This window comes from Apaloderma vittatum, unplaced genomic scaffold (assembly GCF_000703405.1).
Source record: "Apaloderma vittatum isolate BGI_N311 unplaced genomic scaffold, ASM70340v1 scaffold2171, whole genome shotgun sequence".
Lineage (NCBI taxonomy): Eukaryota > Metazoa > Chordata > Aves > Trogoniformes > Trogonidae > Apaloderma > Apaloderma vittatum.
The window spans coordinates 1-15,215 of record NW_009697204.1 but is presented as its reverse complement, the minus strand read 5'-3'; the positions used below and the strand labels follow the sequence as shown (position 1 = coordinate 15,215).

At 35.4% G+C, this 15,215-nt stretch overlaps 1 protein-coding gene across 1 annotated transcript in view; it reads left to right on the top strand.

The window, feature by feature from the left end:
* Window positions 1-15,031, top strand: part of LOC104280003 (protein PTHB1-like) — a gene marked incomplete at its 3' end in the record, with an annotated part of 74,959 nt that extends 59,928 nt beyond the window's left edge. The window contains exon 14 of the mRNA XM_009877507.1: window positions 14,849-15,031. Coding sequence (XP_009875809.1) covers window positions 14,849-15,031 — 183 coding nt within the window. The remainder of the gene's footprint in view (window positions 1-14,848) is intronic.
* Window positions 15,032-15,215: the final 184 nt, after the last annotated feature.

The window sequence follows — 15,215 nt, the reverse complement described above, 5'->3', positions numbered from 1 at the left end:
GAAAAGCTCTTTACTTGTTTGACTCCTAAAAATTACTGGGGATAGGACCAGACAGAAGCCTCATGTTTTGCCTTGACAATTACTCAAATTAAATGCTAATTTTACTTTCTTGAGAGAATAGTTTTTTGCAGTGAAGATGTATCACTAAAAATATCCTTTTGTGTATTAAATATAGAATTCACGTTTTCTCCATATATAGGGAGAGAGAATTTGTATATTCTCTCTCAATTTACCCTATTCTATAAATATCCTATTTACTGTTCTCTCCAGCTGTAGATAATTGAACCCAGGAATCTTCAGAAGTTGAATCCTGCAAATCTTAACTCCCATGATAAATCCTGAGTAAAACTAGTGTTCCAGCCAATTTAGAGGACCATAGGTTATAAGCAAGATCTGACCCTTACTGAGAAGCAAACACTTACTGAGCAAGGTTGTGTTATGGAACATAACTGCCTGCATGACACCAGTTTATATGAAGCTTTCATAATATAATTGAAAGTTTGGAATGTGTAAAATATGGTGGAAAGTTTAATTACAGCCCACAAAGACCTTATTTCATAGTATAATAATTTGTAGAAGATTGACATGCACATCAGTATTATAGTCATAAATGCCGCTGGTGCTTTCAGACATGTTTCACAGCGTGTTTACATACTAAAATATCTGTACACATACTGACAGTTTTCTCATCGTATGAAATCTAACAACACACTGCTAATAAAATCTACATTTTTTGGTATATATAAACTGAACTTTTTAAAAAATGAGTTGAAAATTACTTTATTGTATTAAAGGAAATCGGTTGATATTTTGCTTATTGAACTTACGGCATCAGATGTTCTTGAAAGAGAGAGGAATGGAAGGTAGTAGAAATTATAAAATTGATAGCTATTTCAGTTGTCATAATTACATTTGTGACACAGATTAAAGGAAAAGCTCTAAGAATAAGTTTAGTGCAGGTGTGGGTTTTCTTTCCTGCAGTGGTATTCATGTGTCTCAAAGCAGTATCAGTCAGACTGAGAACAGAAGATAGGGATAAAAGACCACAGCACAATTGAGAAGAAACCTGCTTGATCCCCTGCCTATTTAGTTAATTAGTTAATAGGATATTTTTCCTCTAGCTTTCTTCTGATGGGTTTTGAAATGTATGTGTAAAGGTCAATATGAGGGGGTTGTTCTGCAAGCAAGGATATTAGAATATTAGAATTTTTTTCGCATTTAAATCTTTCAGAATTTGAAAAGTTCCAGTTATCTGAGACTGATGCATTCATATTAGACATTTTTATTCTGTTAAAAGTGTTGCTTTATTGATATTTTTTTAAGCTGTGGTGTGGCATAGTAACTTCAAGAAACAGAAGTGCTGAATTGCTCTAAAGGGAAAAGTTGTGTTCTGATCAAATGATGCAATAGCTTCCAATGGTCACTAAGGAGAATGTTAAACAATACTATAAAACCTTTTAAAATCCTCAGTTTATCTCATATTTAAGAATTTGGACAAACAATTCCCCCTACAAGTAGTGTTAATAAGTGACAAAGCAGAGCAGTTCCAGAAAATTGAGTAAAGCTGATGATCAGATGAATTGAAGGAAGATGGAGGCAAGCTGGCTTGTCATTAATCTCAAGTAAAATAATGAAATTGCTGAAATGGAATTGTGTTAGCAAGTTGTGTAGGAGTGTAATAAAATCAGTAATAGTTGGTGCAAGTTTATGGAAAGATATAAGATTTTTATTTAGATTCCTTTATATGTTTAGCTTAAGTTATTCCAAAACCAATTTATGTTCAGTTTCCACAAAACTCCATGTTGCTTATATGCTACTGAATTTTGTTATGCTGTGGTTAAAGAAAAAGCTATACATTCAGGATTCTGTTTTGTAACTACTGTTGTTAATTCTATGTAGATTGTTTCTACTGATTGTTATGGATGTTATTTTGCAAAGTCACCATGAAAGGACAGGGAAGATTGGGGGTACCTGAATATAAGAGCTGTAGATGGATTCCAGGTTTGGGTAATACTTGTTTTTAAATCTGTTCATATGTCATCTGTGAATCATCCTCAAAGCTGAAAGACAAGAGTATCTTGACATCCTGTCATACATACGGTGTGCTCCTAACTCTTCTACCACTAGATGTTATATCAAGTGACCGAAAAAAGTCTTTGCAGTATTTTTGTAAATTAATAATAAAAGAAATAAATTGAGAAATACCCAGTTGAAACATGTTGAAAAATGGAAGATATTTGAAAGGACAAAACCCTAACTGTGGAGGGGTGAGACTGTTAAGTGAAGCAGCAGGTGAACTCAGGAAGGCACTGGCTGGTATCACATGAAGAAAAACAGATAAGAGGAGCACTCAGTAGGAAAGACTAAATGAAAGAGGGCAGTTTCCAATTAGCAGGGATAATTACTGACAGAAGTACCCCCTTGCCATTTTGAAAGGGATTTTGTCCATCAGTACTCTGATAATAGCTCCTGATAATGGTAGTGATCTTTGAATGTTGAAAATGCTAAATATTAACTTTGGGGGAAAGAATTTTTTAATTATGGAGCTACTTTTTATCAAGTGAATTATTACATTGGGATAAATCTTTGCTAAAGTTCGATGCAGTTTAAGTTTTTTTGTTTATGAGAATATTCTTATGTTTATATATATAGCAGTTTATTCACAGAAAACTGCTATTTAGAATTATATATAAGGAATTATAAATATTTAGTGTATTTATATATAATTATATATAACTACATGATTAAGAATTAGGATTATATATTGGAGAAAATGTATTTTACTAGCCTGTTTATATTTTCCAATTGATTTTTCCTCACACAGTTATGCTGAAGTCAGTGACAAAGCTTTCTTTGACTTAAGGAAAATTTCTGACTATTATTGTATAGTCAATATTTTTTTTTTATAATTGATCAGTATTTTAATATAGAAGAACTGTGGAGCAAAAATCCTTATTTTTATGATGTTTAATAAAAAGACTATGAGGTTTGACCTACATATATTTATGTACATACATGTATTTAAGAAATTCACTTAAAATTAGCACAGGACGTCCTAGAAAACATGACTGCAGAGTACAATGATTTTTTTTTCCCCCTAGCTTGTGGTTCATTTTACCCTGATGTTAACCACATCAGTGATTCTTTCTGAAGCAATAACTTTCTAATAAATATATAAGCCATTTTGTGTATGATTTGGCATATGAGCACTGTGACCCTCAGTTACTAGAGGCATGTGAGGTGTATTCTGAACTCTGTTTTTTTGTCTTACTTGTTAATACTTTTTGTTTGGTATAGTTTTCTAAAATCACTTGCCACAAAATACGGTTTAGCTGTATCTTTTTTAATACTAGGAACATGTTTCAAAAGTGGCACAGAAAATGGAGACAGCAACTTAAAATAAATTTAAAATGATAAAATGTTTACATGTTGTCCTTGTTCATATGTCAGTTGAAGTAGAATTTTGTTGTCTATGGATGGGCCCACCAGGGTCCAGATAGCAACTCTTGTGTTGGTCCTTTCTTAAACATGATGCTTTAACCACCTGAGCCCAAAATAAAGGATACTTGTTTGCTTTTGGTTTATGTTGATTGTTTTTAAACTGTATTTTACGTTTTGAACAGAAATATATGTTATATAGACTTAAGTTGGAACGGCTTGTTTACAATGGTAAAAGAAATATTCTTAATAGTTTCTAGTTAAAACTTTAGTTTACTTATGGTCAGAGGTGTTTAACTTTTGAGCTGTATAGATCATGAATCTGAACTCGAATGTACTAAAATGTTGTTCCTAAGGGAACTAAAATGTCTGTGGTTAATTTGTCTGGACCACTTTCTTGGCTGCTTTTGCAGATTTAAGACATTACTCTTCACAGTAAAGGACACTGTTGGGAATATTGTGTCTTTAATACTATGCTACTATGTGGAATCAAAAGTTATGATGAATACCAGTATGGAACATGCTTTGAACTGTTCACTTATTTCTATTCTCCTTTTTCAGTTTGCTCTGGACAAATTATGCTTTTGATGTCAGGTGAAGCCCTGACTCTGAGAAGTCATGCCTTGATGGGTACACACCTTGAAACGCTTATTGTATTTAAAAGGCGTATTGAAGAGAAGTACCTAAAGGGAAGAAGGGTAGACTTATCCAGTCATTTGCAGGAAAGGGATTGTCTCAGTCGAACTGGAGTTGTGGAAAATGGAACTATGTAGCGGATGGCTTTGTGTTTGAGCCAAAGGAGATCTTTGAGGAGATCTTTGAGGGCTGGTAGGTGGCGTGATGTAGTCATTGCTCTCTTCCAGTCATTCATTGGATGTTACAGGCTTAGAGTAGTGCCAAGTGATCTGACAAGAAAGGTCAGCTGGGGAGAGGTTTATGTTTTTTTATTACAAGATTGCATCTATACTGGTGTACGAAAGCATATAGCAACATATTCCTCAAAATCTGTTTTTTCAGTTGTTTATTTCAATAGTGATAAGGAAGATAGACTCCAGTGAGATGAAATTGTCCTTTGATACTGTTTTGCATATATTTCATTACATTGATTTATGCTAAAGATCATCTATGCATATCCCTTGAATAGGTGGGATTTGCTTTGTTATGCTGTGGGTGAGTGAGATTCATAAAAGCAGTTTTCATCTAGAGAAGTTAGAGGTTATTTTTCCTTTTCTGCGGTCAATGGAAAGAGAATATCTTCTGGAATCAAAGGCACTGAAAGTTAGATATGTTCAAATTTTTTTTTTTTTTTTAAAAAGGGAAAAAAGAAGAGGCAACAGTCCCTCCACGGTTTATAGAGTTTCTTGCTCGGCGAGGGTAGCAGACATTCCTTCCTCCAGTTCCTTTAACAGTAAGCTTTGCAACAGAGTTATTTCCTTTGGGAAATGATTTTTCCTTTATGTTTTCCCCTAGGAATTTTCCATTTAGAAGAGAACATAATGTTTGGTTCATATTCTCGTTGCACAGCGGGTTTTCTTTAGTACTTCTTCCCACAGGAATAGTTCTCAGTAATTCTCTCCAGTCCTGTCATATAACAACATGCCAGCTGCCTGCTTTCTTACATGATCGATGTTGCTCAGGAAGTTAGTTCTACACCTGATATGAGATTTTGTCTATTTTTATGTATTTTCATCATTAATTTTTGACCGGTGGTTCAGCATCACTCTGAGGAAATTGCTTACATGAAACCTATCAATGCAGTCTGAGTTCAGCTGTGTGCACTTGCAGTGTGAATCTCAAATGCCTTCTTTTTGTGTGGGCTGCTAAGCAGACTCCAAGGCATTTTTGATAACTGGAGGCAAGCACTGAAGAATGAATGTCAGTGTGAACTATTCATGAATGTGAGTGAAAAGTGGATGAATGTTTTTCCATAAGTTCTTAACCATTTTATTCATGTTAGGTTCTGCCTGTCATTCACAATGAATGCTGCTTTGCCCCTTCCCCCAGCAGATGCTAAGGGAAGAGATGGTTGCTATTCTTCCAGAGGACGTAACTGTGTAATTTAGGTCATGTTTCTGAGCTCCACCAACTTCAAACATCAAAGTGAATTTGTTCTGATATTTGGCCAAATTATTTAGTCATCTCTCTAGACAAAACGTTTATCTGAATTTTTGGTCCGCTCTGTGGCTAGAATGTACGCTACCCAGATGTGTTTTCCTAACTTTGATGCAATAGAATAAAGCAAACATAAATACCCTTTTGAATACATCTTGTTATGACCAGTAATGGTTGAAACTAAGTTAAAACTATTAGATTTGACTGAACCAGAGCATGAACTTCAGCTGTATTACATCAAGGGAACAAGACAAGTGTTTAAATTGAGATTTTTTTGAAAGGAAAATCTTTTCTTATCAGCAAGCCTATCTCAGCCAAAATCAGTAAGAGCATTTGTTACTAATTTAGTGGGGTGTGTTTGCATGTGGTTATATATTAGTGTTGAAAAATGAGCTCTTTCCTGCTCCACATAATTGAGGATACTATTTGTTAATCCAAATATTATGCAGGAGAACTATCCATAAACTTCTGCTCAAACAATGAGGAGATTTTTCTAGATTTAAAATAGAGGTACAAAGTTAATTATCACATTTCAGACACAGAAGTGTACCTGACACTTGCAATCTCTTTCTTCTGCTCCCCTAATTCTAGTAGCTCCATTGGGAATCTTAATCTAGGTCAGCTGGACTTTAAAAAGACCTTACACATCTTGTCTCATCTCCTCCATAGACTCAGCTGCCTGTTAGAATATGGGAGAAGTCAAGGAATGAGATGATTGCATGGAAGGCTGCAGTATAAATGCACTAATTCTTAGTCATTTGATGGTAGGCTGTTTAACACTTTTTTTCCTTCATGGAAAAAATGACTTTCTTTTTGGGAGTAGAATTGAATTGAACTTTGAATCTTTTTTTGACCATGCCTCCAAAGCCTTTTTGAAGGTGACAGATTGTTCCCCCTTTAACTCCAGGTGACTCGGTCTGTCTTGCTTTTCTGTCAGTGTACTATGGTACATAGGTAGTGAGGCTAGGTCAAAAATGTATTTATCTCAAAATCTGGCAAGTTTGCCACACAACTGTTCTTTCCATAGGAGAACAACGTAGAAGATTATAACTAATAATAAAGCCTCAATTCTGTAAATATGTACATGCGTATATAACGTTGGCATTTACTTCATTGGACACCAATCCATAGCCTGTGATGAAACATACTTCGTCAGAATAATCCTGTGATAAAATAATTTTTACAGACTAAAATAATTAGTAGTTTTGCAGCTTGTCTTATTTTGTACATAAGATGAAACAGTTTAGGGGATGAACATTTGCTTATTTTTTTTTTTTTATTTCTCTAACTACTAGTTTTAACTGATGGAATTCGCTGCCAAGTGGCTAGGGCAAGTGTGCATGTAAAGAAAACTGCACCTGATTCTCTTCCTGTAGGCTTGGGAACTAGCAGATAATTTCAGTGGGAATTTTCGTAATTTGTGAGTTTGAGATAAGAGAGGTAGAAGGTGCAGTTCCAGGTGTGCAGAAGAATATCATTGGCCATAAGCTGTAGCAGAAAGAATTCGGTGACCTAAAAATACATGTTGATTTGATCACCACCTGAAGAGTTGCCACTGAATACACTATAATGTTACTTTAGGTGTTTCTTCTCCCTCCCCTTTCTTTTTTTATAGGTGGAGAGTCCCAGGCAGGGATATGAAAAACTCTTTGCTGCTTCATTTTTAGGTTAAATCTACCTATGTGTGAATTGGCAATAGAGTATTCTTGGCCTGTCAATACTTGTCTTGCTCCCATAAAATGAAATCTAAATCACTGAAAATAATCATACCTGTTGGTAGAGAAGTCAGATATTGTGTGAAGTAAGATACAGCTCAAATTTGTAAAGGTTATTTGCTGGGTATAGCTGTGGAGCAAGTGTTATTGTGATCTGTGCTGTATTTCATCTGTAGAGGGATGCAAGAGTGTTTAATCTGAAATTTACTGTTGTGGCACCTTGCACGAGCGGTGAATTTTTACTTTCACTAAATGACTCTTTCGAAACTATCTTTTTTTTTTTTTCCTGCTAGTAAATCCAGTGAAACCTAGTGTATCCAACTGAAATTGTTGCACTTAAGTTTGAGCTTCTAATTGGCCTGCCATCCATTTCCTTTGATTGCTATGTTTAGAGTTTGTTTCCAGAGTGTATTGTTTTAATTGAATCATTCTGATATTCTCAGATACTGTGTTAGCAACCATGATGTTTCCTAGTCACTTAAAATTATGTGCTAGCTCAACTTGGGAGTTCAGTATAAAGAAGAAGTGCTAAAATTGCAAGTGGGATGAAGTGGACAGGTTTAATGGCTTGGAATTTAGTGTAGAACTTCAGTGTCTATTTGTTTGCTAATTTGTTTGATACTGATATATTTCTGTTGCTAAAGGTGTTGGAATAGAATTTACTGGAATGGATTTGTGTTCATCTATACGAATGGGAAAATATCTATATTATGTGTTAGTTTGATTTGGTTTTATTAACCTTCTTAAGATGTGTTTGTCAACATGTTTGTTTTCCGTTATTATTATAAAATATACGTATGAGATGAGCTTGATTTACGAGACGTGTTTTACTGCCTACGTTATGGAAAGCAGTGATTTACCGATTTGTTTTATATTTCTAAAGCTATGCTCATCACCTGATATCTAGCATGCTCCAAATGCTTTTTTCCCACCGGGTGCCTATGACTGATCACATTGAGAGTCTTTAATAGGATGAAATCCTGCCTTCAGTGAATCCTGCTGGAGTTAACAAATCCTTGATTCTGTCCATTGAGCTTCACTGTACATAAATGTTTGCAGAAGTAGGATCTAATGAGTTTCTCTTGCTTTCCTGACTCCTGATTCATAGATCCCATTGGGCTGAAATACAATTAGAAATTTGGAGGCTTCTGTTAGGGTGTTGTTGTGTTTTGTTTTTTTGGTTTTTTTTTTTAATAGTTAGCTTCATAGCTTATTTTAATGCACAAAGCATGCAAATTCACTGTTTAAAATTTGTTCCTTGGTTGTAAATTTTTTTTGGTCACCATTACATATCATATATTTGGTGATAGGACCCAAGCTTTCCTCTCTGTGTCCATTTAACAAATCTTTGGATGTAATTTTTTTACATTGCTGCCAATGCAACTACAGCTTCACAGTAAAATTTTGTCTTCCATATTCATTGACTGTTAGAGATTCTGTGACACACCTGTGTGTTTAGCACATCCCTATGTGTAAATGGATTTTTGTTTTGAGGGAGTAAGTAATGAATTCATTGCAACTCACTGGCTTCTTGGGTTTTGTGTAATTTGTAACAGATGCTATTTCATTGAGGTAAGCTACTGATTTTATAACTCTGCTTTAAAATTTGGATTTTATAATGTAGAAGTTGCTTGTAAATGTATTAGAAAGTATCATATGTGTTTTGGAATATGGATTTCTTTTGTGCTTTTTTGGAGTTCCGTCTTGGTATTTAATAGTTTTAGAAGATAGCTGAGTCACCATACTGCGATATCTGTCATCTCTGCTGTCTGCTCTGATTCAGGCCATGCTGAGCTTCACTTGGAAGTTGGGAATTTGATGTCCAGTGAATAGGTGCTTTGCTGTTGTCGTGGTGGGCCTGTGCACAGTGACAAAAACCGCCGTCATGGTCTGTGCTAGCCGAGATGTTCTTATAAGGGTCAAGTAATTGTGGTCTGAGGTACCTTATCCCAATGCGGGCTCTCGCGTACCCACTGTGGTGCTCTGGGAACACCACTGCGCTTAAAAGTGCTCCCTCACGGGAGTGACTTGATTATTCTTTCCAGTGACAGAACATTTGATAAAGATCGCTCTCTGACATGGATATCTTTGCCCGCATTCCATAAAGCTTTAGTCACCTGTCAAAGGCTGTGTGCACAATGGTTGCTGAGTGAGGTGGTCTGCACTGGGAATGAGGCTGCTAATCACTGTTTTGTTACTGTGTAAACTACTTCGAAAATTGCCCGTTTTAAAAAAAAGTTACTCAGAGAATAAGGGATATTCAGGATTTTATTAATTAAATTGATGTTATCTCTTATGTTGTCATACCTGTTTTAAAGTTTTGCTTTGCTGGTATTCCATGTTTTGCATGTGGCTGCATGCCATGTGTGCAAGGTAAAACAAGGGGTTTGTGAGGAAAAATATATTTGACATTAAATGCTTACATGTTCTATGTGAACTAGAATATGGCATAGAGACTTCTTAAAACTCAAAAAAATATTCTGTTAATCTTGTTACTTATTTAGAAACTGAGTCGTATTTCCTCCTCTAAAATGAGTGAATGTGGGAAAGGCTAAAACAGAGGAATAGTAAATGTCCTGTTGGAATAGGAATGAACAAGCAGTAATCCTAGTATTTCCCAGCTTTCTATGTTTTTCTGCTCTACATGCATTAAAATCCTGCTTTATGAAACTCTAATTTTGTTTAAAAATAATTGGAAGGAGTTGGATCAGTTAACTACCTTGCAATAAAGTATTCACTAACATGACTGCCAGAAACAACCTGTGAGCTTGTGGTCTATATTTTCGCTTGTAAAACTGTGTAGAGAATGGCTATTTTGAAATCAGGTATAAAGGCTTTGAATTTGGATTAATTTATATTGGAGTACATAGTAGCCTTGATAATTCATAATCCCTGTGTCCCTTGTAGAATAATTAGATTTCTGATGTTATTTTTCATATTTTAACAAATTTTGCATAGAAGACTTGCTCTGAAGTGCAACCGTAAAGAGATTCTGCGTTCATTAAGGCCAAAATTCTCTTTTCAAAATTGGTATCTGCTAAAAATGAAGATACTTCAAATTTACTAGAAGCTGAACCCAGCGTGAGAGAACTAGGTAGGGATAAGACTAGTTGGCTACAGTGTCGCCAGTGGTGGACAGTTACAGTTTTTCTTGGCTGCTTTAAAAAAAGAAAAACAAATTGTCAGTCACATTTCCAGTTCTCCATTTTGTAATATGGCATAAAACCTGTGAAACTCTTCAATCCCAATGGTGTTAGGGACGCCAAGAAAATGTAATACCAACTCAAAAGAAAGCTCTTTGGAATTCGAACTCATTTCTTGCCCTTTACTTTTTCAGAGTTTTCTTCAACTTCCTGGCCAGCAAATAAGAAGTAATTTTGTATTTTTGGAATTGTATTTCTATTTTTTTTATGTTATTGGTCTAAGCCTGGGGAGAGTGATGCTCATTATAGCCCCAAGGAACTTGTCTGAATATACAGGAGTGGATATGTTGCAAACCGTTTTCAAGAGGGATTAGTAATTTTGAAGTTATTACTAGATGCTAAACCCTAAAATTTACCTTCAGGTAAGCACTAATAATGGAGAAATGCAGTTTTAAAACTTAAATCACCATTACTTTACTGTTTTCAAATACCTGACATCTTATAAGTCCATCAAGCAATGGATTAAGCATGGAGAGAAATCTTTCCACTTGAAAACTTAAGGCTGAAAACATGAGAAATGCTTTATTCTTGGAAATTATTGCAGTCAAATCCTGATAGTGTTGAGGGGGTGATATTCTTAAGATTATAAAAATACTTCTGGATTTCAACTCTACCTTTGCAACTGTGAATGTGAAATTTTGTAAAATTCTTAAATGTTATATTAATTTAAAGAATAGGTCTTCTTTCTTTTGTTTCTTTTTATAACATAATTTCATTACTAACTTAACTAGCCTGTACTTTGCCTGTAAGTGTATTGGAATAGAGCAAGAATCTGGTCAGAAAAAAAATTAGACAAAAAAGGATGTAAATGAAAAGCGAGTTTTGGTCAGTTAAAATATATATTCAATACTGTGTCCAACATTGAATTTATAAAATATATAATCAATACCCATTCCAGTACCTCTTGAATCTTTCCTGCATCAATCATGTTCCTTTCTTCTAGAAAAAAAGTTTGAAAATCTTTATTTAAAAACTTTGTGATACTAAAGAAGGAGAAAGAGGAAAAAATAGACAATAATAGGCCTTATGGAATATAGATGGACTTTTTACGTGATAGTTTCCAGTTGGCTTAAAAATCTTTGCATCTAAGCTACACTTGGTAATTCTAGTTGCAATCTATTTTTCTACACTGTGGAAAAAGTGAGACAGGAAGAGATTGTATTTGTTTAGTAAGATGGTAAAATAGATCTTATCTAAGCAGATTGAACATGTACATTAAAGATACAGTTGGGGAGATTATGGAGAAACCATGACTGAGCCTGGGGAGACTAGGATTTCAGCTTGCAATTAGAGATAATACAATTAGAGACAATGTTCAGGTGAAAATAAAATAATTAAAAATGTAATGTCTTGTTTTTAGAACTTAGCCATGGTTAAATTCTGCAAGAGTTTGAATGAAGAACCCCATTTGGTTTCTCTGCAAGTGTACAGTAGAACTTATATGTACATATATATATATACAGTCCTGTAAAGATTTAATTGTGGTATATTTCAGTGCCTGCAACACTCTAGGACTGCACCTCTGCTTTAGAAACTTGGGCCTTTCACTGCTATGTTTGCCTTCTATTAATCTGCTCTTTGCAGTTTTTTGGTTTGGTTTGTTGGGTTTTTTTTGTTTTGTTTTTTATGAAGCAGCTTCCAAAATAGCTTATGGGCTTGGGGCTACTGGGATATTTGTTTTACATCTATAGACTATTAAAAGATGAACATTTCCTTTGCTCGTGGTTATAAAATGGAAAAAAATCCAATTTTGTGCTGAAGGATCCTTAAGGTAAAAGGCCAAGTCAGTTACTTTTCCCGATGCAGTTTATGCTTTTGAGCTGTACACTACAGTGTAAATTGAAATACTGCAGAAAGTAAGAGACCATCTAGGAATTCATTAATGGCTCCGTCTAGAAGGTGTCCTCTGTTGTGTATGTGGGGTTCAGATAGTTGTCACGTAAGTGCAACTGTATTTGCCTGCTTCTTCAGCAAAACTGATAGAAACTGAGCACTATGCGTAATAGGATGCAGATAGCTTTCTTTTATTCCAAATTTCAGGAATTCTGAATTTATCTATTGCACTATCCCATCCAGTAACATTATTGTAGGAAGCATACTGATGATTGTCATCAATGTGTTAAGTTCATGTTAGCATATTCTTCGCAAATGCATATTTGACAGGAAAGCTGATTAGATGCTTGAGTGCCCCTGACAGACTGAGGAGAACTTGTCTACTGTTTTTGCTCATCTCCCCAGGAAGATGAAGCTGTGCAGTGACTTCAGTTACTGATTACAGTGGTCAGATGCAACTGATGCAGGTGGTACGTAGTGGTGTATATGTCATGAAGCTTTGCCACCCATAACTCTGTTGAAAAGTAGCTGTAATATGGAAGTCCTTGTGCAGAACATGAGCTGTGAAGAATGACCTGTGATTTTAAGCTAAAAGAGGGTAGATTTAGACTAGATATAAGGAATAATTTTTTTAGAGTGAGGGTGTTGAAACGCTGGCACAGGTTTCCCAGGGAGATGGTAGAAGCCCCATCCCAGGGAATGTTCAAGGTCGGGTTGGACAGGACTCTGAGCAATCTGGTCTAGTTAATGATGTCCCTGCTCACTGCAGAGGAGTTGGACGAGATGACCTTTAAAGGTCCCTTCCAACCCAATGCATTCTATAATTCTATGAAAATAATATCAGGGCTTTAGTCTGAGCGAACTGAATGCTTAATTACATCAGGTGACATGTCTGTGATATTGTAACTCTCTTCCAAAGAAAGTATGCCATGTTGATTTTGACTATTCAGGATTAATTTTTCACTTCTCCTTTGCATGGTTAGTTGGACTTTTTTGTTTTGTCTTGTTACTTGGCTCTGACCTATGTAGGGTTTGGACTCATGACCGTCCTGTGGGTTCTCCATTTTATTTGGAAACATTACATTTAAAAATCTAAAACAAAAGCTATCAACACATTTTGTTTTAAATTTTTCATATTTATAGTTACCCCAGATTCTGTTTTCTTTATCTTCCCAGTCACATGAGAGCTTGGAGGGAACCCACACACATCTCTAATGCCAGTGTTGCAGATTAAAAATAGTTTTCTTCCACCAAATGCTAACAGCTGGTTGGCTTTGTTTCCCGGCTGAAGATGCATTGTACAGTATTTTGGTTTTCCTAGCGTTGCCAAATGTTAATGGATCAAGCTCTATGAGTTCTTACTTTGTAAATTCTGTTGTAATACTAATTACACTTTAACTGCATTTCTGTGAGGCTTTTCACAACTGCAGTCAAGCAGCTATTACCCCATTTTGCAGATAAATAAAAGGAGAAAGTGGTTGAGGGAGGTGCTTGGTGTTGATTTAAGTGACAATGAAGATAATCAGCGCTGCTGTAAGCCAAATATTGTTTAGGCAGCATGAAGAGTAGTGGCATTTGTGAGAACAGGTCTTGTAAGTTGTACTCCTCCAGGATAACCTCCCAGCCTTTGTTCCTTTCCTTTGGTTGAAGTAATTCGGTTCAAGTATGGTTGAGAATCTCTTGTTGAATCTCTTATTGAAATGATAGCAATTGTATAGTGAAATCACTGTCATCTTCACTTTTCACCAGGGTTGGAAAATGTCTAAACATTGTATTTCAAGGCAGAAGGCATTTAAAGCAATCTTTTTCAAAATACCAATTTTTGTAATGATGTGTGTGGACAGTATTATATACAATGACAAGTTATTTCTGAAATGAGTAGAATATCATATAATAGTTCTTCTGGTTTTCCCCATCTTGAAGTACTCAGCAAAACTGTCTTACCATCCTAGAAGTGAATCTGCCATTTCTTTTGTAATGTCTGGCAGTTAAAGTGGTGTTGCCTTCATATACATGACCCATAATGTTTACATTTTGGTATAAAAGCTGATGCAACTAGTCCAAATCCTGGAGAGACCTGAGAGTTAATAAAATAACAGATGGCAGTTATGTTCATGTGGAAATAATTATATGCTGCAATTTAATTGCATAAAATCAAGATATTGTTTCTGATTAATACAGTAGACTTGCTGGTCATATAGGACTTAGTATTTTGTGTGGTATAAACCTGAAAGTTAGTTTGTTATCACTTATTATGTGATATAATGGAATAATGCCTTAAGAATATGCTCTAAAGAGAATCCTTTCTACACTGATTGTACTAGATAGATTAATCCTCTTGCCATAGGGGCTTGAAATTGCCTTGGGTATGCAAAGGAAAAACCTAGATAAATGATAACTCATTTAATACTCTGTGGTTTGTGTTTATGGCAAACAGAATTCCTCAGGATCTTCTAAAAGAAAACAAGAGTGTGCCAAAGGTAATTTCGGTGTTGAGTGTTCACGGATGGTAAAATTATAGTTAACAGATGTTTGTAATTTTTGCAGGTAATAGCTCTAGCAGATGCAGCAGAAGAAAATCAAGCCAACATGTTCCAGGCATTCACAAAGTTGAAAAGTGCCACCCATCTGGTGATTATGCTGGTTAGTCTTTGGCAGAAGCTCAGTGCTGATCAAGTTGCTATTCTGGAAGCTACGTTTTTGCCATTAGTGGAAGATACACCAGAGCTGGTAAGGGTCTCTAAGAGATGCTCAAAAAAAATGCTCATTGATAGAACATTAAGCACTTAAATTTACATATTTCCTCATGTACTGCGTTGAAGACTGTCCTTTGAAGTGATTAAGTAGCCTCATTAAGTATATATTTGATGCAAACTACATTGATGTCTGTCGTGGTTTGACCCTGGCCGGCAGC